Here is a 22,194-nt window from a genome sequence, read left to right as displayed (position 1 = left end):
CCTTTTTTTTCCTGAGAAAAAAGGTGATTTTGTACTTGTTTAGGTATGAGAAGTTAAAACGATGGGATGATGCTATCAAGACCTAAATCACGAAAAAGATCCCCCCCTAAAAAAAAAAAAAAAAAAAGGGAAGAGAGGTGGGGTCCTTTGTTTCCTATTCTGAATTTTTTTATAAAGGGGTAAGTTTTCGCAAGATAATTTGTAGACCCATGCATGAAAGACGTTGCATGTTTTGGCCCATTATTATTATTATTATTTTAAAACACATGATTTGACCCCAAAAACATGGTCGGACTAGTGACAAGGCTACCATGGGCTCTAGCCTAGGTAGTCTTTAAAAAATATTAAAAAATATTAAATGTATTTTTATGCGATTTCACCCTATAAAACATTACCCATTGCCTACGCTCAACCTATAGACTTATAATCATCTTATATTTAATTTATTTGCTTAGTTAAGAGCATCTCCAATGACATCGGAAATGTCTAATAATACGTATCAAAATTGAATTTGATGTCTGATAACTTTAGTTAATGGAGTTATGAACTAGCGAATCAAACTTGGGTACATCAGGGGAGGGGGAGAGTTTGACGCACTTTTCCATTGTGGTGTCATTTTATGTGCGTAGTTTATAGGATTTAATGTTTACTTTTATTTATAGAAAACTATAGAAATTGGAAGTATAAAAAAAAAAAAAAAAAAGCATTAGATTTTAAGCTAATGACTTTAGCTAGCCGTTTGAATAAACACCTGGTTCTGCCCTGTTGCCAAAAATAAAATTATTGCATTGAAAACATACATGTTCTTATAGGCGGAAGGCGAGAGAAGCATGAACCAAATTGCATTCTCTAGAAGATGCCATTGCCATTACTAAACAACATAATGAATTAAATATTCTTGTGAATTTGCTGGTTTTGATTTGAATGTTTTTCTCTGGACATAAATTGGGGTTAGGTTGATACCACATGTAAAGAGATGATTCATATCATGTTAGTTTTATTTGAAATATCCTGTCACGCATTTGGCATTTGTAATGTACCCCGGGGAGGCTTCCTATTGCTATTTGAGAATAGCCAATGCCATAGAGTCAGAGGGAGCCACAGCCAAGCCACTTGATAATAAAAATAAAAAGCTTCTATTTCTAAAGTAAATAAATAAATGAAAAGAAAAGAGGGTGGAACAGAACACTCCGCCATTTCATGAGAACACTCCGCCATTTCATGAGAACATTAACATGTTTTGGCAATCCCATCAGGTTACCCAAAAAGAAAGTTCAATTAACAAAATAAAGCAATAAAACAGACCTTATATTGAAAGTACCTTAATTTTGTTAAACATGCAAAAGGGACACCTAAAGAAACAAAAGACACAGCTATGCAAATATGCAGATACAAGACCTAGTGCCATCTGCATGCCAATTCAATCCTATGAAGCCAAAAGTGTTTCCACCTTTGCAATTTGATCCTCTTCATTTTTCGGTGTTGGGCTCCTGTTGGCCTCATGATATAAATCATGCTTCCATTTCTCACCGCGACCACCACTAGATTGAAACCCTTGTCTCCCACTGAATCTATCTCTTCCTCTATAGTTGCGGCCGGCACCACCAGTGTACCTTTCTCTCAAAGGAAAGGAACCCTGCTGTGCCTCTCCCCTGTAAGGAAACCTCTCTCCTGTAAATTGCTTCTCAGATCTATCCAAGTGGCGTGGGTTGTTGCCTCTTTCCTCCCTTTTTCTACTTCCTTCTGCATCAGGATGGTTTGACTTTGCAATCTCTGCAGTTGTTTTGTCACCATTTTCAGACTCCAGTGGAATCTTCTTCTCCCTGAATGCAGGTCTTTTCCTTTCCGGTGGTGGATTAGCCTCCATTTCAAAGAACCCATTATGGCGCCAGGTCCTGTTTTCATCCCCCTTGGGTTTCTCATTTTTTGGCCGTGAATCATTAGTTGTTGTCTTGCTCACTGTCCTATCATCATACCTATCCTTGGAATCCCTCCACGATCCACGTTCTAAAATAGAACAGGAAAAGCAAATTACGCTACTGATACTGCAAATGATATTTTCCAACACAAGAAAAATAACAGACATATGTTGCATAGATTATGATGAAAAATAGCATGAACCTAGAAAAGAAAGGGGTTTTCCTTTCTTTTTTCTTCAGTATGATATTTAAATTTTAACATGTGAAAAGGAATGGCGATTAATAATTGAATAAAAAATTAAGATAAGAAATCTCACCGGCAGCTGAACCACGACGAGAGCTTCGATCAACTTGCCTGGCATTACCACGCTCATCGTGCTGCTATAAGACATGCACAGGCAAGTCTAATATTGTTATATACAAGGATGAACTTGAAGGAATAGGGCCGATCAAGAATCCCGCTACATCAGCCACGAAAAAAGGTTTTCATACACTGGATAGCAACCATATGAGTAAACTCAACAGAATTTCAGGTTATTAGACGAGCAATTTCCAAGTCATGGTGGAAATAAGGTTTAAGCATGTCTTCCAAAAGTGTTTCATGTCAATTCAATTGAAAGGAAACGTAATAAAGTTACAGTAGTTTCTTGTCCAGTTCTGCCAACTCATCTAGTAAGAAATATCTTACTTTTGAAGTAAAAGTTAATCCCCTAAACCACATAATAAAATGTAGAGTAATAACAATCACTTACTACAACCTGCTAATGCCTAACGATAAACCCACAGAAATGTAAGTGAACAACTTTAAGCCTCCTAAATTGCTCTAAACTGAGGAAAAATATGCACACAACTTTGGAAGGTAGTGGATGAGCTCCTATGGCAGTTCCTACAGCATACAGACTAAGGACACATTTAATACAGAAGACAGTTTCCCGTCATAGACTCTGAAGTTAGACACAGCCAAAAAAACATAAATAAACACAAGTTGCAATTCAGTAACTTACAATTTTGCAAGACGGTACAATTATTATCACTAAGCTAAAATATCTTCAGCAATAAGTATTTTACAAGATGATCTAGACATAGAATCAGAATCCTAGAAACACAGGATTCTGAAGATGATATGCGTGCTAGAGATTAGCTCATCATTATACAATAAAAGCAAAACACGTTGATAAGATTCATAAATCTATACCCCACCTGAAAATAAGATCGTGACCGGGGTACATCAGTTGGATCAGAAGAGAGTTTGGTTCCTTCTAGATGTCCACTGGGTTTCTTATCAGACTCTTTTCTGGATGCCCCATTTTCAACCTTCGAGTCAGTTGCTAATGGGGATTCAAGTGGCAATGTATCTTGCAGCCTGGGCTGGTGCTTTTGATCCTGGTCAGACTGCTTTGCACTTTCCGAATTACTTTTGCTGGTGACTCTCTCTTTTTCGTCTTTTCCATCCCTCCTAGACCTCTTAGGACTAAGAAAACCCATGAAAATCATTAAGAATGACATTCTACTTTTAAAAAAAAAAACTATTCTTATCTCATTATAACCATGTTACAGACATTTTCCAGAGACAAATCAACTTTTAAATAACCTCTTTCAAACCCAAACTTAAATGAAGACTTAAGCAGAGCCTTACCACATAAAGCTAGAATCTTTTAATCAAATACGCATAAAAATGAAAGATTTACCTTGTTTAAGGCCACATATTTTTCCTTCTAAAATCTAACAAAACACATAAAAATACAAGCTTAAATTCATATATTTTCAATTTTTTTATTATTGAAAATCTCCAATGTTCTTCATTTATCTCATAAAATTGATAAAGCCAAAACTGAAAGAGAAAATAACGCAGAATAAATAGTTTTGTTAATACTATCATAATTCAAATTCACTACAACACTACAGCTTTCAGAGCAGTAACTCAGTTTTAATGCATTAAATCCTTAAACCCATTTAAGTCCCAAATTTGATTCACACACGCATGTTATGCAGAGACAAATGATACCTGGGTTCTCTGTCAAATCTGGAACGATGTCGTCTTGAGTCGGAATCCCGACTGCCTCGTCGCGACATAGGGTTGTGGGAATTGGGGAAGAGAGAGAGAGAGAGAGAGACTGAGTCCCTGGAAGTGTGGGCAGAGAAGTGTAGCTTAGGGTTGCTTCGTATCAGTTGCGGGTGTTTGTATTTTGCGTGAGAGATGCGATTTTGACCGCAGGATCAGGGCCGGAAATTTGATCACAATTAAATACTCGGATTCGTGCCACGTCAAACTTTTCTTTTAATCCTTTTTTCTTTTCTGTTAGGATTGATATGGATATCTTTCTTCTTTTTATGCTTTTTTGCCGACGTTTAGTAAGGGAAAAGGGAAAACTCATACACACAATACAAATAAGCTTGAATCACTTGGAAGCACACCAAAGGTATGAGGCAATTCAACTAATGAGATTGAATTCAAGATCACAATTTGTTGTACTATAGCATGGATTTAATTTGGCTTTGGTTAATTTTTTTCTTTTCTTTTAAAATCAACGAGTGAGAGGATTCAAACATGAGTCCTCTTCTAACATTTCAAAGAAAAATATCACTATATCAAGAGCTAGTTGACATCAAACATTATCTTAGAGACGATCAGTCAATCATTGTTTTTTTTTTAATCAACCTTTTAAATTCTTTGTAGGTTAAATGATTTAGTGAGGTAGGGTTTTTCCATGTTAATAACCCCCTTATTGTAAGAAAATTGTACATCTTTCTTGGAACATCTCCAAGGGAGACGTCAAATGCAAAATGTTAATTTGAATTTGATGGCTTATGTGGCAATTTGACACTTTGGAAAAAACTTAACTCCACCCGAAATGCCAAATATTATATTTTTAAAAGTAAATAGGGGTCCATATGATGCACAAAGTTTTAAAAGAGAGTAAATGATAGTGAGGTCCATGACCAAAAAAATATTAAAATAATATTTGGCATCAAGCTTTTTGATATGTTATTTTTGACATCTCTTCTTGCCTTCAAATTCATGTAGGATTTGACTACTCGGTTGGAGCAGCATGAAAACAGCTTTAACATTCAATGTTTGTCATTTCATGTTCATGCAGCAATTTGACATATTGGTTAGAGATACTCTTAGGCTACTCCAAAATATATTTCAATGATCAAATACATCTATATTTTACATCATCCTTGTGAGAAAATCATCCCCACCTGAAGTTGTTTGGTTATCTAAAATGTGCAAAATAAAATGCATTCATTAGATAAAATTAAAACGAATATGTAGATAATCAGATGACAAAGTTCAACGCCCCTAACCAACTGCCATCCACGTCTGCACTGCACAATGAGAAAAGTCCATATTCGCGGAAGCCTCTGCTCAATTGAGACAAAACCAAAAGTACAAGTGGACAGAATCAGAGCTATGACAAGACAACTGGAAATCTCCAACTAGTCAACCAAGACTTCTTTTTATTTATACAAGTCTGGTTAGGTCGATTAGGAAAATTGTGTGAGTGAAACTCCTCTGGTCGTCTCCTAAGGTCAATTGGAGTCTCCGCCAAGAACAATGAGCAAGTCTAACCACAAAAACAAGAGCAAACCCACAAGCAAGGGACCTCCATGTTTCTCTGAGTTTGGTCAGAAAGCTAAAGGTTCTCGCTTTAATTCTTCTCTACTTTTCTAAGTCTTTCATGTATGTTGATCTATTAATCTGTTAAACTCTTACTGAAAAATAATGGGTAGGATCTCTTTCCTCTTTGAGATTTGTGGATTTTCTCTGTATATCCCACCGAAAAATCTGTTTCTTTTTCTCTTGTTTTCTTTACTTTGAATACACAGATGGTCCTATTTTTCTTTTCTTGCATTGCAAGAAGCCTATTAGAGTTTTGTCGTTGTTGACGCAGAAAAATGGTTCGGCACTTTCCGCGCAACTTGGTGATTAAGTCTCTTCGGTATCTGATGTCCTCGGTAGTGCGTCCAATCTGTAAGATAGCAAACACACGGTAAGTCCTAGGGCACCGGTGTGGTACCGGCCGAAGGCTCTCCGATGCTTAAGTAAGTTCGGATTTAGTAAAGTTGAACTACAGATCAATAGGGAGTATGCCGTAAGTTCTGATTCATTACCTCCAAGCTGGGATGGTTGTCCTCTTTTATAGGCCTTGGGAGGTGTGCAATTTGTTTAGAGTTTCGATGTGGGACTCGGACATCGTTGTGGGACTACCACGCGTCCAAGGGCGAGGTTGCCCTAATGTTTCGATCGGTAGGTCTTGTACCGAAGGTGGGTGCCGAAGGCACCCCATGGCCCTAGTTTAGCCCACGTGTTCGATATTCATTAGCTGTTCATTTTGGTATAAACACGAGTCCCCAAGTCCCCTTGCGAGAGTCCTCGGAAGGGATTTGAAGTTGTCTTCGGAAGGAACCATGGCCCTACCGTTCGGTAGCCCAACTTGGGGAAGGGGCTAAACTTTGTCCCTTCCGCATTATCGATCCCAGGTGGCGTTGGCGAAGTCGAAGGTCGCGTCGAGCCGACGGGTGAAGGGCGTCCCGAGCGCTTTGATTTCCGCGCGCCGCGTGCTCTACGGGATGAGCGACACGTGGCGAAAGTAATGATGGCGCGCGCGTTAATGCGCCATTTGGTTTTTCGAGAGTACTGTTGCCAACCACCCCTATAAATAGGGATGACCGGAGGCGAATTCACTTTGCATCTAGTGAGAAGTGAGAGCTCTGTTTGAGGCGATTTCCGACGAGGGCTTCCGTGTCGGCGATTTCCGACAAATGTTAACGGTAACGACGATTTCCGGCGTTTGAACGGTAGGAAAGGCGATTCCCGATATTGCGAACGCAGCGGTGGCGCGTTCTGAAGAGCAGATCGTGCTTATCTTCCAGAGTACACATTAAGGTACCGTTCGGCACTTTCCTCTTTAATCTGCTGCATGCTTTAAGAGTTACGTCCTTCCTTGGTTCGAACTAGACTGACCATAGGGTTCCATTCGGTAGTCTAGTCGCCATAGGTAGCGATGTAGGGATCGGTAGGATAGCATCCGGCATGAGCTTTAGTTTCCTTTTTCCATGTTTTTGTAGATGTCTGATAGCGAGTCATTCTCCGAGCGCGAGCCCAATGCGTTTGATGAGGAGTCATCGGACGGTCTCTTTGACTCCAACGGCGAAGCGGCGGGCCTGATGCCGAGGGTGGGAGTGATACCGACGTCGAGATACTCGGCGAAGGGCCCACTCCATTCCAACACACGGAGTCGGAAAGGGCTAATGACCGCTCTATCCCGTTGTCAATCGTCTATAGTGACGACCGCCACGTGGGCCTCGGTATGCCCGGGAGGCGAGCGGTAGCCGTCGTCGAGACCTCCACCTCCGGCCGGAGAGTCGGCACTAAACCACCATCCGGGCCTAGGGTATCGGTAGTGTACCCAAGCAACCCTAGGGTGCCCATGGGGGTGCCGAAGGAAAATTTATTCGGCGTCGACTATCTTGGGCCGAACAAGATTACCGATCGGGAGATTGCCAAATTTGAGCGGAATACGCATCCCCAACTCGGTACGGATGAGGATCCTGGGCCTCTTGAATCTCTTAGTACGCCGAAAGATGGCGAGGTAGTCTTTTTACCGACGTCCTTGTGCAAGGCGTTCGGTTGCCGTTGCGGTGGCGGTACAAAGGATCCTAGCCCAGATCGGCTATGCCCCGGGCAATTCAACCCCAACTTCGGGTGGCCCTCATGGGAGTGATAACGGTCTTGGCATGGTGGCGAAGGAGCTCCTCATATGAACAGTTCTTTCATCTCTACAAGATTACCAAGTCCAAGTGTGCCGACCACGGCGGATGGGTGCAGTAAACCGTCTCGGGCTGCCGATCGTGGCCACTTTGTCACCGGTACCGACTTCACGAAGTCATAGAGGAATCGGCGGTGCTCCTCTCGGCGTGGGAGTCGCCGGACACCGTCCGATTCCGCATTCCCACAACATTCCAAATAGCGGGTAGGACCACGTGTCGTTGGTACCTTCTTTGGGTTCCTCGTTTACCGTAAGTGATCTTTCCTGCTTATTCTTGTAGGTAAATTGAAGCAGCCGATCGCAACGCAGGCCGATATCTAGCAAGTGGAGAGAGTGAGGATAAAAGTCCTGCCGAGAAGAGGGTGTATCCGGTTCCTCTTCACCACCAATCTGATTCAGCCCACTGGTCGATCCTGAGAGTAAGTATACTTCGTAATTTACAAATTGTTTTTTTTTTTTTGCGGGTCTTACCGAACCCTATTTTCGTAGTGACGGAAGAGAGGAGAGCTGCCGAGGCTAAGAGGATGAACGAGTCCTCCAAGCGCCGTCTCATGATGGGCTTCGGGGAAGAAGAAGAAGAACCAGCCGCAGGGCTCGACATCGGTAGACCCCGAGGACGGACTGGCTAACCGTCTCCGTCGGCTCAACGCCGACTCGGCACAGTCGGGCGGCGGCGGATCGGCCCTCTCGGCCGAGGCGCCACTACCGAAGGACTTCCTCCCGAGCTGCCGGCAAACGGCCCTTACCGTCGACTTAGATGCCGAACCGCCCCAAAATGTGGACGGCAAAGCCGAGCCTCTTCGGGCCATCTTCGGCTGCGACAACGACGAGGAGCTGCCGATCCGTCACCCGGCTCCGCCGAAGGCGGTCGGTTTGCGAACCACATGATCCTTGGTTCGCAAATGGAGCTGAATGAGATCGAGGAGCTGCCGAAGAAGCTCCTTCGAGAGGAGGCGGGTCGCGCTTTCCGTCTTCAAGCATCGGTAAGTCCCGAGTATTCCGAGTTCACTTGCCGTTCGTTTTTATACTTTGGCTGACGTGCCTCTGCTGCGAGCCGATGGACATGTGGCTTTGCATGAAGCAAGCCATCAATGATGCCGAGAAGGCGAAGAAGGCTTATGAGGACGGTAGGGCGGGTTGCCGAGGTGGCAAGGCTATCCAGGGATCATGCGAACTGGCGAAGGATTTGCAGGTGCCGAGCGGCAGTCGTGGTTCTACGAGTCCAAGTTCGCAGATCCGCCGTCCCGGAGTCGGCACTATCGGCAAAAGAGGCTCGAGGCGAAGGAAGCCGTTGAGGTGGCTCTGGAGGAGTCCTGAGCCGCCAAAGCCGGAGATTGAGGCTGCCGTCGAGGCCATTCGTATCATTGCTCTCCGATTTCTCTACCTTGCATGACAAGGAGGTGGGCTCGGAGATGGTGGATCTCATCTACCGATTCAAGCGGTACAATCTGGGACGAAGCTCAACTTGAACTTCATTGCCGATCCTCCTCCCTTTCCCGAATCGTTCTGAAGAAATGATTGAGGAGTATGAAGGGAAAGACGCTCGGGAGCCCGACGCCAGGTGCCGAAGGGGTGGATGCCGAGGAGGCTACCTAAAGGCCCTTCATCCTTGTCACCTGCTTTTATTTTATGTAATTTGATGTCGATGGCATTTTTGTAATTTCGTTGCAACTCTGATGCCGTTGGCATCTTTTGTTTGGATAATTGATGCCGTGGGCATATTTTTATCGAAGTTGCGTTTTGATTTTAATTTAATTGCAACTTACTTCTGAATCGGTAATGTACTTAGGAAATTTTTCTGTTTAATGCCGAAGGCTCTCAAAAAGAGTCATTAGCCGTTGGCCAATAAATGTAGGGAATTGAAACCAATAGGCGTGCTTGCCGATGGCTAAGAAACGGCCTGTAATTACCGAAATCTTATAAAGGTTAATAAAGGTTGCCCAAGTTGTCCCTTAATTGGTAGGATAATGGCGATGCCAAAATGTGTAGTTCACTGCGAGTGATGGTCCCTACCGTATCTTTTTTTTGAAAAAATGAAGAGAGTTTGAAAGGTACAACAAAGGTTCCGAATATATGAGCCGAAGGCCCTTTCATTGATAAACTGCCGAAGGCAAAGGTACAATTTGGAGTCGTTTTACAATTTAGAACCCGCCGTTGGCTAGGAAGCGCTACAATGCCGAAGGTGTGTTCGTAGAGAGGCCGAAGGCTTTGGGACTCCTCCGTAACCCTGCCGTAGGTGGGTGACTTCATTTGAAATAGTACTTCAAATGCTTTACATTCCAAGGATGACCGAGGGTCTTTCCGTTGGAGTCTCTGAGTCTATAAGTCCCGATCGCTTGGATACCGATGATTTCGTAGGGTCCTCCCGGGAAGGTCCGAGGGTTCCTTAGTGGGATTCTTGGTTGCCAAAGAGACTTTCCGCATGACCCAATCTCCGATTCGGAAAGAGCGGGATCGACCACGAGTCATAGTACCGAGAGCGCGTTGCTTGTAAGCTTCGTTCGAAGGTTGGCTTGTGCTCGGCGTTCTTGAGCGGTCGAGGCTCAAAGCAAGCGCCTCATTAGCTTTGGTGCGAAGGTTTCCGTTCGGTAGGAAGGCTCTCCGATTTCTACTGGGACTATCGCCTCGAACCAAAGCCATGGAGAATGGTGTTTCCCGATTGCCGTTCGGTAGGATGTCCGGATGGCCCATAGCGCCTCGAAGCTTTTCCGCCAGCTCTTTGGCTTTGTCAAGCCGCCGTTTCAACTTCTTGACAATTTTATTCATGGCTTCGACCTGTCCGTTCGATTGGGGTGTCTTTGGCGAAGCAAAGAACAGTTGATCTTGAGTCGGTGCAGAATTCCTAAAGACTTCCGAATCAAGCGCTGCCGTTATCCGTGACGATGGCGTAGGGGATGCCGAATCGGCAGCAAATGTTTGTCTAGACGAAATCTTCGACTCTGGCTACCGTTATTGTCGCTAGGGCTTTGGCTTCTACCCATTTGGTGAAGTAGTCTACGACAACAACAGATTTGACCTGACCCTTGCCCTCGGCATTGGACCAATTAGATTTAATCCCCATTGGGCGAACGGCCACGGGCTCACGATCGGTGACAGCGGCTCGGCAGGAATATGAGGACACTACCGAACCGTTGGCATTTGTCACACCTCCCGACTAATGTGTTCGCATCACAGTGCGAGTCGGCCGAAGTACCCCTGTCGGAAGACCTTGTGTGCGGCGATCGGGATCCGAGTGGTCACCGCAGATTCCACCGTGGACATCCCGAAGGATGTAGTCCCCGCTCCTTGGTCGGGCATTTTAGATACGGCGTCGTGTAGCCTCGCTTGTACAGAACATCGTTGATGACTGTGTATCTTGCCGATCGGTAACGGAGTTTCCGAGCTTGGGACTTATCGGTAGGAAGGGCTCCGGTTGTCGGAAGGCATAGATTGGAGACATCCATGTGTCTTCGTGCGAACGGTACACACCTCGCGGCGGTTGTACTCGGTTGGGATAATATCTCCACCGTACCTTCCTTCCAATCTTGTCATTTATTGCCGAATCCAATCGTGAGAGCGCGTCGGCGTGGTGTTTTCTCGACCGGGGATCCGCCGTATCTCGTAGGCATGGAATTTTTAGTAGTTGGTGAGCCGCCGATAGGTAGGTCGACATGGAGGCATCCTTCACGCGAAGTCCGCCGTTATCGATTTACTATGGTGGGAGTCACCGTGAATCCGATCCGCCTCGCGCTCATGCTCTTGGCTGGCGAAGGCCGCCAGGAGGGCCTCATATTCGCCTCGTTATTGGAGGTCCGGAAGTTGAATCGGAGGGCATACTCGATTTTGCTACCGTCCGGAGTGGTTAACACCAAGCGGCACCACACCTTTGGGTTTGCCGAGCCGTCCACATGCGAGGATCGAGAGGCGAAGTGTCGAAACGCGTTCGGTATCCATTTTCTCCGGTGCGGTAGGGATGGCGTTCGGTGATGATGGTTTCGATAAGCGCAGGAGGTGTGAGCTCGGAGATGAAGTCGACAACGGCGACCTTTTCCGCAGCCTCGGCTTGAATCGTATGTCAAACTCCCCAATTCGATTGCCCATTTGACCAATCGTCCCAATGTTTCCGGCTCGAGTACCGAAGAGGCCGGTTCGTCGTGATTTCGTCTTTGGAAGTCTTGCGCCGAGACGACGGGCTGCTAGCTGCTCCAAGGGTGGTACAAAGCTCCGCGCTCTGGGCGCTTTGCTCACATAAAAATTGGTAGTTCCCCTTCTCGGCTTCCGTATTAACACCGAGCTAACGGCGGTGTTGGATACCGAAAGGTATAGGAGTAGTACCTCTCTTGGGATCGGTTTTGATAATAGTGGTGCCTGGCTCATGTAGTTCTTCAAGTTTTGAAATGCCTGGTCGCATTCGGGAGTCCATGCGATATGATGTTTACCCCCTTTCAAAGCTTTGAAGAACGGTACGCATTTGTCGGTAGCCTTGGAGATGAAGCGTGTCGAGGGCGACACGTCCGGTGAGGCTCTGAATGTCCTTCTGCGTCTTCGGCGTCTCCATGTCGATTATGGCTTTGATTTTCTCGGGATTAGCCTCGATTCCCCTTTGGCTGATCATGAATCCGAAATTTACCGGAAGATACACCAAGGCGCGCTTCGGTTCACCTCATTCGGTAGTCCTTTAGAATACCGAACATGAGGGCCAGGTTTTCAGTGCTCCCCGCCGTTCGGTTTTTTACTAACATATCATCGACATACACCTCCATGATGCTGCCGATGTATTTGGCAAAAATCCGGTTGACGAGCCATTGATAAGTTGCCCCGCGTTCTTCAGGTGAAGGGCATGACATTGTAATAGTACAAACCGCGATCGCGTGATGAATGCCGTATGTTCTCTATCGGCGGGTCCATGAAGATCTAGTTGTATCACGAATACGGCGTCCATGAAGCGGCTCATGCCGGCGGTGGCATCGACGAGCTGGTCGATCCTCGATGCGGGAAATCGCCCTTCTGACAAGCCTTATTCAGGTCGGTATAGTCACGACACATCCGCCATCCTCCCGGCCTTCCGAACCATGACCGAGTTGGCAAGCCAAGCGAGTGCGTAGCTTCGATAAAGCCGATGGCTTTGAGCTTGTCAACCGGCACGCATTGTACCTCGTACCATTCGGCATCGTGCGATCGGCGCTTTTGCTTGACCGGTTTGTGGCGGTGGAGATGCCGAGCTTGTGGCCGATGACATCGTGATATGCCGGGCATATCGTCATAAGACCAGCGAAGACTTCCGCTGCTGCCGTAAGAAGTCGATGCGAACCGCCTTCGGAGGTCGGGATCTAGATTGGTGCCGATCTTCACCCACCGATCGGGAACTCCTCGTTCAGGATTACGGTCTCGAGCTCCTCGGCGGGCTGCGCCATCGGCGTTGGGTTTTCCTCCTGGGGTCGTCAATAAGTTCGCTACCGTTCGGTAGTCCCTGCACGGTCATGGCTTCCATTGGCGGTTTGCTAGCTACCGACTTAAGGGCGTGGCATAGCACGCGTCCGTCTTGTTGGTGATCACCGGATGACGCCGACCGTTGCGTGTTGGGAACTTCATCAACAACATGTGGGGAGATAAGTGGGCTTTGACCTTGGTGAGTGCCGTTCGCCCTACGATGACGTTGTATGCCGTTGGGTAATCGACAATGAGGAATTGGTCGTAGGTCATTGTTTTCTGGGCGACGCCAAGGCGGCGTAGGCGGTGATGCTACCGATGCGCGGGCTTGCTCCACTTGGCATACCGTACGGTAAACCATCCTCGATAGGAACGTGGTCCTGAAGTGGTTCCTATTTGTTTTGTTTAGGAATTGTAGGTTGATTTTTATCGCTTCCTGACAGACGGCGCCAAATGTGACGAAAAATGGTTCGGCACTTTCCCGCGCAACTTGGTGATTAAGTCTCTTCGGTATCTGATGTCCTCGGTAGTGCGTGCAATCTGTAAGATAGCAAACACACGGTAAGTCCTAGGACACAGGTGTGGTACCGGCCGAAGGCTCTCCGATGCTTAAGTAAGTTCGGTTTAGTAAAGTTGAACTACAGATCAATAGGGAGTATGCCGTAAGTTCTGATTCATTACCTCCAAGTTGGGATGGTTGTCTTTTTTTATAGGCCTTGGGAGGTGTGCAATTTGTTTAGAGTTTCGATGTGGGACTCGGATATCGCTGGGACCGCCACGCGTCCAAGGGGCGAGGTTGCGATAATGTTTCGATCGGTAGGTCTTGTAGAAGGTGGGTGCGAAGGCACCCCATGGCCCTGGTTTAGCCCACGTGTTCGATATTCATTGGCTGTTCATTTTGGTATAAACAATCGTAAACTTACCTCTTTTGGTAGGCTTGCTTACCAGTGGATATTCCAGGAGCCAGAATTTAGCTTCACAACCCACAGTGATGGTGGAGTGGTATGTTCTTATCATGTCACTCCTTCAAGCGATTAAACCGAGTACGTTCTGGATTGTTTTCAGAAAATTACTTCAACCACGGCAAAGAAGGGAGGTTGCTCAACTGCAGCTGTGGCGGAGCACATATACATACAAGAATGCAAATTTTGACTGTCGAATCGATACGGATTCAATAGTGGGTGTGGCTATATACAACTTACTGTTACCTCAGAAGTTTCAATTTGTGTGATCTTCATTTGTAATTAGCATTTTGTATTTACCCTTGTGATGACAGATTACTGGAACCCTCACTTTAAATGAGAAGTTTACAGTCAAGCACGAATACTAGCGCTTCATTCAGCTTGCCTGATTACCAATCAAGCAAGGTACTTGGTCTCACTATTGCATATTGGAAAGAAAAAAGAATATATATTCAATCTTGTTGTGATTACTTCGAACTGAAAACAGCTCTTAAAAATTTATCATCGCTCGGATGATTACCTTTTTGTATCTTGGCTCATGATCACTAGTGAGAAAGTTCAAACAAATTGAAAATTGTCACTTTGCTAATTCAGAATTTCTCTGTGAGGACAATAGCTTTCTAGCTTCTGCCAACCTTTATTTGAGACATTTTTGGTTTGAAATACTACAAGAATTGGTGCTCTAGTTAGGAAATATGTGACAGGAAAAAGAAAATTTCTGTGACAGAAATCGCTCATTTCCTCAGGACACGTTTTTCAAATTGCCACTTAACCTTTGAACAGATTGTTTTTTGAAGAGACACAGACTAGTCACCCTATCTTATCCCGCACAACAATAATTACTATTTTGAACTAAAAAACAACTCACCCATCTTGATTTTAGCTCCGGGTTCGAATACGCCAAGAATATGCTGCTCTGTCCACATCTGTGGCTTTGAACAAGTCCCCTGCAATAACATTTTCAGCAGCTGTCACTACTACAAAAAGTGACAAAGACGACCAGAAAAAAACGACGGTCTAAGTGAAAACCGTCGTTGTTTTTTAAAAGACGACGGTTCTATAAAACCGCCGTATAATAACACCTTAGACACCTAAAAAATGGAGATTCAAATGATTGTTCATAAACAACGACGTACCTAATTAAAAAACCGACGTCTATTTGAAACAGGATTTCCGCATGTAAAATCAAAGCAAATAAAGAACGGCGAGAAGTTATGAATCGACCGACGTAGAAAGTAAAGACGACGATTTCAAAAAAAGCCGCCGTTTTTACGCAGAAAATAACACAACCAAGTTTTCGTATAAGGCGCCATATAATTACAAATAAATCCACGACGGTAAAATACAAAATATCGCCGTATTAAATTAATGTACAACGACGAAAAATAAAAATATATCGACGTCTTTCTCATATAATTCTACGACGGTATCTTTAAATCTCACCACGTTTGTTTTTCATTTAACGACGTATTATAAAATTTAACGTCGTATTTATTCCCTTTATACGTCATACCTTATATTTAAACCGTCGTCTTAATATGAATTTTTTTTATCAATTTATTTCTTTGATTTTGTTATCATACGTCATACTATATGTAAAGATGATGCTTTTTATAAATAAAAACCGTCGTCTATTATATGTAAAGATGACGATTTTATAAAACCGTCGTCTATTATATGTAAAGATGACGATTTTATAAAACCGTCGTCTATTATATGTAAAGACGACGATTTTTATTAAAAACCGTCGTCTACTATGTGTAAAGATGACGATTTTTTAAAAACCGTCGTCTATTATGTGTAAAGATGACGATTTTTTTAAAAACCATCGTCTATTATATGTAAAGATGACGATTTTATAAAACCGTCGTCTATTATATGTAAAGATTACGCTTTTTATAAAAACCGAAAAAACCGTCGTCTATTATATGTAAAGATGACGCTTTTTATAAAACTGAAAAAACCGTCTATTATATGTGAAGATGACGCTTTTTATAAAAACCGTAAAAACCGTCGTCTATTATATGTAAAGATGACGCTTTTTATAAAAAAACCGTCGTCTATTATATGTAAAGATGACGCTTTTTATAAAAACCGTTGTCTATTATATGTAAAGATGATGATTTTTTAAAAAAAAGGGTCGTCTATTATATATAAAGATGACGCTTTTTATAAAAAATGGTCGTCTATTATATGTAAAGATGATGGTTTGTTATAATAACCGTTAAATCATGATTTTTCATTTATAACCGTCGAAATTTTTTGTCCCGTTACTTTATCTCTGAATGTTTATTTTTTTCGATTTTTGGTGTAGATGATCTCGAAGTATAAACAAACAAGTTTGATGGTTGGATCGTTGAAACTAGTTTCTTAGAATGCGTATGCCATCAAAACAATATATTCACTAACAATTAAGAGTTTATTTATACTTTCGTTAAATATAACATAAGATTTTGTGGTATCCACTAGTGTAAATATTTTAAATTGAAGATCAAATTCAGTCATTGTATTCATATAGGGTCAAGGAGTGTAGCGGTAAAAAATCATCAAAATCGGAGTTAAAATAACCGTTAAATCATGATTTTTCATTTATAACCGTCGAAATTTTTTGTCCCGTTACTTTATCTCTGATTGTTTATTTTTTCCGATTTTTGGTGTATATGATCTCGAAGTATAAACAAACACGTTTGACGGTTGGATCATTGAAACTAGTTTCTTAGAATGCGTATGCCATCAAAACAATATATTCACTAACAATGAAGAGTTTATTTATACTTTCATTAAATATGACATAAGATTTTGTGGTATCCACTAGTGTAAATATTTGAAATTGAAGATCAAATTCAATCATTGTATTCATATTGGGTCAAGGAGTGTAGCGGTAAAAAATCATCAAAATCGGAGTTAAAATAACCGTTGAATCATGATTTTTCATTTATAACCGTCGAAATTTTTTGTCCCGTTACTTTATCTCTGAATGTTTATTTTTTTCGATTTTTGGTGTAGATGATCTCGAAGTATAAACAAACAAGTTTGACGGTTGGATCGTTGAAACTAGTTTCTTAAAATGTGTATGCCATAAAAAAAAATATTCACTAACAATTAAGAGTTTATTTATACTTTCGTTAAATATAACATAAGATTTTGTGGTATCCACTAGTGTAAATATTTTAAATTGAAGATCAAATTCAGTCATTGTATTCATATAGGGTCAAGGAGTGTAGTGGAAAAAAACGTTTATTGTATGGAAAGATGACGCTTTTTATAAAAACCGTCGTCTATTGTACGTAAAGATGATGCTTTTATAAAAACCGTCGTCTATTGTATGCGTAAAGATGACGCTTTTATAAAAAACCGTCGCCTATTGTACATAAAGATGACGCTTTTTATAAAAACCGTCGTCTATTATATGTAAAGATGACGCTTTTTATAAAAAAACCGTCATATATTATATGTAAAATGACCAATTTTTTTTAAAAAAGCGTCGTCTTTTAAAACACGCTAAAAAATGGCCGCTTAAGTGAATTCGCGCTCGATAAATTTTCAAATTTTCACCCGTCTTTGAAAATCTTATCTCTCATTAACAAGCGTCGTCTTTTAAAACACGCTAAAAAATGTCTACTTAAGTGAATTTGCGCTTGTCAAATTTTCAAATTTTCCCCCGTCTCTGAAAACCTTATCTCTCCCTCCTTCTGCACTCTCTAAAACACCCTCATGAAACTCTCTACAAAATCATCAAAAGATCGATATCAATGAAGGAGTTGAGAGATTAAGGTCTTAGCAAATCCATAAGATGTAGAGGGATGTTCTGTATTTGAGAATCAAAGCTGGTTGAAAGGTTTGATTTGAAAGTCACCTAATCTCTTAATACCCTTCTATATCTTGCTAGTGAATTCTGGATTAGTCTCTTTGCGTTTTTGGTATGTTCTTTGTATCCCTAATTTCAGATTTTGTCTCTCTTGATTTGTCTGATTTGTTTACATATTTTTTATTTATTTCTGGTTTCTTTTTAGATTTTCTGATTTGGTTATCAGGAGATGAGGAGGAAGCTTGCAGATTTATAACTTTTTATTTTGCAGGTTTTCTATGTGAGTCGTATGTTTTTTTGTTGTTGAAAATTTGCAGGTTCTCGATGGTCTTTTTTATGCTCATTTTACAAGTTTTCTATGGAAATATGGACCAATGGTAAAATTTCTCTTCCACCTAATTTTTTATGTTTATAATCTTAGCTTCTTCTTTTTTTCTCTCTTTGTCATTTTGATTTATTTACAGGGATGATGGAGGAGACTTCAGTTGTGCATCATTTGTATGTTTGGATGAGGAATGCTTGGATTAGGAGTACGTAGGTCTTGTTAGGAATTATGTTTGTTGTAGAATAAAGATTGGTTAACTATGTAATAACTATTGAATCTTCAAGTTTTATGAAAGAAACTATTTTTGATAAAGCATTATGGTTGGTTTTCTAGTTAAAATTGTTGTATAGCATCATAGGAAATCAAAAAGCATTATTGTATGCGTAAAGATGACGTTTTTATAAAAACCGCGTCTATTGTATAAAGAGGACGCTTTTTATAAAAACCGTCGTCTATTGTATGTAAAGATGACGCTTTTTATAAAAACCGTCGTCTATTGTATGTAAAGATGACGCTTTTTATAAAACCGTCGTCTATTGTATGTAAAGATGACGCTTTTTATTAAAAAAACCGTCGTCTATTGTATGCGTAAAGATGATGCTTTTATAAAAAAACCGTCGTCTATTGTATGTAAAGATGACGCTTTTTATAAAAAACCGTCGTCTATTGTATGCGTAAAGATGACGCTTTTTATAAAAACCGTCGTCTATTGTATGTAAAGATGACGCTTTTTATAAAAACCGTCGTGTATTGTATGTAAAGATGACGCTTTTTATAAAAAAAGGTCGTCTATTGTATGTAAAGATGACGTCTTTATAAACAATCCACGACGGTTTTCATAAAAAAATCGTTATCTTTACATACAATACACGACGGTTTTATTAAAAACAGTCGTCTTTCCTCCTATAATTAACGATCTTTACCTCTAAACAACGACGATTTTCTTTAAAAACCGTCATCTTTACTGATAAACAACGACGGTGAAAAGCCGTCGTAGTTTGAAACCCAAATAAACGGCAGTCGATTTCACGACCGGGTGAAAACCTTTTACACGACGGTGGTTTCCCGTCGTCTATTTCGATTTTTGTAGTAGTGTGTAGGGAGTTCAAGCATTGCCCTTGGTATGGAGACAGAGTACAAAACTGCTTCATTTCTCCAAGTGCAGTGCAGGCATTTATATGAAGAGTCTCAATTCTGATGCTTCAATAATTCTGTAGGTCTTTTCATTTTGAAGTAACATGACATTAATAAAAAGAAATTCAATAATAAGTTCAAATTACAGTTCCGATACTTATTAAGTTACAACTGCAGCATTTCATGGGAGAACCTCTACAACTATAATGATAGTTAAGCTCAGTTAACTAAATTTTTTAACAAATATAACAAGTTTTGCGGAGGCCAAAGTGCAGATTTGAATTACAGTCATTATGTCACCGTGCTAAAGGAAAAGTATGACACTAATATCCTATCGTTGTGAAATTTTTTAGGGCAAACAAAGGTGACTTGCTAACAGCATCATGTGTTCTTTATCTCAATAAACAAAAGAAGCATGCAGCAGTGGTAGAGTTCACTCAAAAGCCGTCAACAAAGAGAAACACCTTGACAGTTGGAGGATCATATGCTGTTGATCATCAAACAGTAGTGAAAGCTAGACTTGACGATCACGGAGAGTTTAAGACTGTTCTACAATACAATGTTAGACCCAAGTCATGCCTGGCTCTCTCTGGTGAATTCAACACCAAGGCACTTGACAAGATTCCTAAAATTGGGTTGGCACTTTCTCTTGTTCTTTAAATGATTTCTCAATTTTCATATGCCACTGGAGCAATTTCTTTGTCCCCAACTGATAATTTGTCGGTTGGGCAATATGACCAATAGATCTGTATGATTTTGTCAAGTTAAGAAAGTTGCTGATTCAACAGCTCTACTACTAGTGTTTAAAGCAATCTGCATATTATTTTAACGACAATTGTAAACTCTCATATAAAGAGGAACTCACTTACAATCAAATCTAAACTACTTTTGCATCGCCAGTGGCTTGGAACTTATTGTACCTCTCATGTGAGCCTTGGCGCCATATACAAGTACTTTAGAGCACCCAGTTTTTCTTAAAAAAATGTAACTTTGGAATTCACCAGGAAGATATGAGGAAACCTCAAGATTTATTGATAAAATTGGAATAACAAAGCATAACCCTAACCACAAGTAAAGTATACTTAAATACTTTTAGAAACCTTAGTAATAACAAAGGAATTAAAATAGGAAAATAACATAATTTCCAAAAACAGTAAAAACTTTAAAATTGGATTTCAGGCTACTAAACATTCTCGGATGCCCGAAAAAGCCCATGCATCATAGAAAAACAATGAGACTAAAGGTCAGAGTATATTATTGATAGAGACTCAGGTCCCAACCAAAACAAAGAGTGCCTCAACTTAGAATCTTGTGCACCTCTTGGAGAACTGATGAATACTGTAAGAGTGTTGACAGTACGTAATGGTGGATCGTAGAACTTTCTCATATTTTTTGGGAAGATAAGAGCCTACAGCATGCACAAACAAGATTCAAAAGGGAAATCATGATCAGTGTGGAAGAATTAATTGCAGCACAAGTTGGAATAGAATACAAAAAATTACAAAATCAAAATCTATCAAAGGATATAAGCATGCAATGGATATTGTAGACTCACCTCAGCATCATCAACATATAGTGATATATTCTCGAAACTTTGAAATTTTCCAAGATAATTTGCCAGTGAATAAAAATGTCTCCATTCAACATTGGAGCTGATTCTAGTAAAATACAACTTTGGAATATCAAGTGAGGCATTCACAAGATGTTTGCAACCATGCAGTTGTAGTGTAAAGTTTGGCAGTTGCGGAGCACGAATGCTCAAATGTTTCAAGTTTTCGCAACGATCGAACAGTATACGCTTAATCTGCTTTGGAGATTCTAAAACCAAGGTACAAGATTCAAGACTCTTAGCTCCAATGACTCGAACCACGTCTGAATTGAAAACTCCTTTTGAATCGAAAATTCTAACTTCAAAGGATTTGAGACTGGAGGAAGGTAGACTATAATTATAATAACGAGGGGAACTTATAGATACTGACAAATGCTCAAGGGAAGGGCTACTTGAAATTAATTGGGCGAGAGTCCCGTCATAATACATGTTCACATTTGTGAGGGACATGGTTTTCAAACAGGGAAGGCGGCCTATAGGAGGACCCTTCTCAAGGTCATTCGCTATTACGACGAACTCTAGATTCAAGGAAGTTAAAGACTTTGCATCAAGAAGGGTCTGCATGAATATTGTACAATAGTCGGTGGAAGTTATATCATAGTCGGAGGAAGAAGATGAAGTTACGGACAAATGCTGAATGCAAGGGCAGCATGAAATCAATGAGGAGATAAAAGACGCGGGTTTGAATCTCACTGTTTTTAGGGACAGAGTTTTCAATGAGGGCAGGCTTATTATAGGTTCATCCCAGTCCGCGTCGATGATCACATTCTCCAAATTCAAACTAGTTATAGACTTTGCATTAAGAAGGGGCGAGAGAAACCCAACGACAAGGAACTGTTGTATATAGCTGAGGCCGATATCTAACTCTTTGACTCTTCTTTCAACTGCAAAACGCAAGCACTCTAGAACTTTCTCTTCGTCTTCGTGTGAAATCAACGTCATGCGAAGCCGGAATTTGTCTAATTGCTCGTATTTCTCAAGAATTTCCAAACACCTGTCCACAAAATTGATGAACTTTTCATGTGGCTCGTCCTCCTCTTCCAAATCTAGTACTGGGACTGAAGACCATAGCCCTGCCCATTGCTTGCAAAGAGAGCTCATGCGGATGGCATGTTTTGTGGGAAGGAAGTGGAGGACGTGGTGGATTACAAGGACAGGTAAGTGAGGTATTGTGGCGGTGGCCATGGAGTTTTGCTTTCCCTTCAGATTATTCTGCTTTGTGTTTGGGTGATTCGGGATTTTTCTGGTAGCCAT

At 41.6% G+C, this 22,194-nt stretch overlaps 2 protein-coding genes and 1 pseudogene across 3 annotated transcripts; 1 reads left to right on the top strand and 2 right to left on the bottom strand.

Annotated features, from left to right (window-relative positions):
* Nucleotides 1-1,287: 1,287 nt before the first annotated feature.
* On the bottom strand, nucleotides 1,288-4,083 carry LOC148916207 (uncharacterized). 2 transcript variants are annotated; one of them, XM_089055429.1, is made up of 4 exons: nucleotides 3,925-4,083; nucleotides 3,120-3,390; nucleotides 2,237-2,300; nucleotides 1,288-2,007 (listed from the first exon to the last, which is right to left on the bottom strand). In XM_089055429.1, the coding sequence occupies exons 1-4, from the start codon at nucleotides 3,990-3,992 to the stop codon at nucleotides 1,427-1,429; spliced, it is 984 nt and encodes a 327-aa protein (XP_088911555.1). In that variant the 5' UTR covers nucleotides 3,993-4,083; the 3' UTR covers nucleotides 1,288-1,426. The 2 variants fall into 2 exon arrangements, with proteins under 2 accessions (XP_088911555.1, XP_088911556.1); XM_089055430.1 differs by having other exon boundaries at nucleotides 2,237-2,297.
* A 1,395-nt stretch (nucleotides 4,084-5,478) lies between these two features.
* On the top strand, nucleotides 5,479-20,360 carry LOC148916206 (mitochondrial outer membrane protein porin 2-like; annotated as a pseudogene).
* A 208-nt stretch (nucleotides 20,361-20,568) lies between these two features.
* LOC103335131 (putative F-box/FBD/LRR-repeat protein At3g56780) lies at nucleotides 20,569-22,194 on the bottom strand. Its single transcript, XM_008238133.2, has 2 exons — nucleotides 20,887-22,194; nucleotides 20,569-20,739 (listed from the first exon to the last, which is right to left on the bottom strand). Exons 1-2 carry the CDS (start codon nucleotides 22,192-22,194, stop codon nucleotides 20,569-20,571), a joined length of 1,479 nt encoding a protein of 492 aa, XP_008236355.2.

This window comes from Prunus mume, linkage group LG6 (assembly GCF_029339155.1).
Source record: "Prunus mume cultivar Tortuosa linkage group LG6, ASM2933915v1, whole genome shotgun sequence".
NCBI classification, from domain to species: domain Eukaryota; kingdom Viridiplantae; phylum Streptophyta; class Magnoliopsida; order Rosales; family Rosaceae; genus Prunus; species Prunus mume.
Note: the sequence above shows the minus strand (reverse complement) of the source record. Positions and strands in the feature narration are given on the sequence as shown.

Coding starts and splice junctions, on each gene's coding strand:
- LOC148916207 (XM_089055429.1), bottom strand. CDS start 3,992: ATGTCGCGACGAGGCAGTCGGGATTCCGACTCAAGACGACATCGTTCC. Junction 3,391..3,924: donor AGATTTGACAGAGAACCCAG/GTATCATTTGTC, acceptor GGGTTTTCTTAG/TCCTAAGAGGTCTAGGAGGG. Junction 2,301..3,119: donor GGTCACGATCTTATTTTCAG/GTGGGGTATAGA, acceptor CATGTCTTATAG/CAGCACGATGAGCGTGGTAA.
- LOC103335131 (XM_008238133.2), bottom strand. CDS start 22,194: ATGGCTACCAGAAAAATCCCGAATCACCCAAACACAAAGCAGAATAAT. Junction 20,740..20,886: donor TATATGTTGATGATGCTGAG/GTGAGTCTACAA, acceptor TGCATGCTGTAG/GCTCTTATCTTCCCAAAAAA.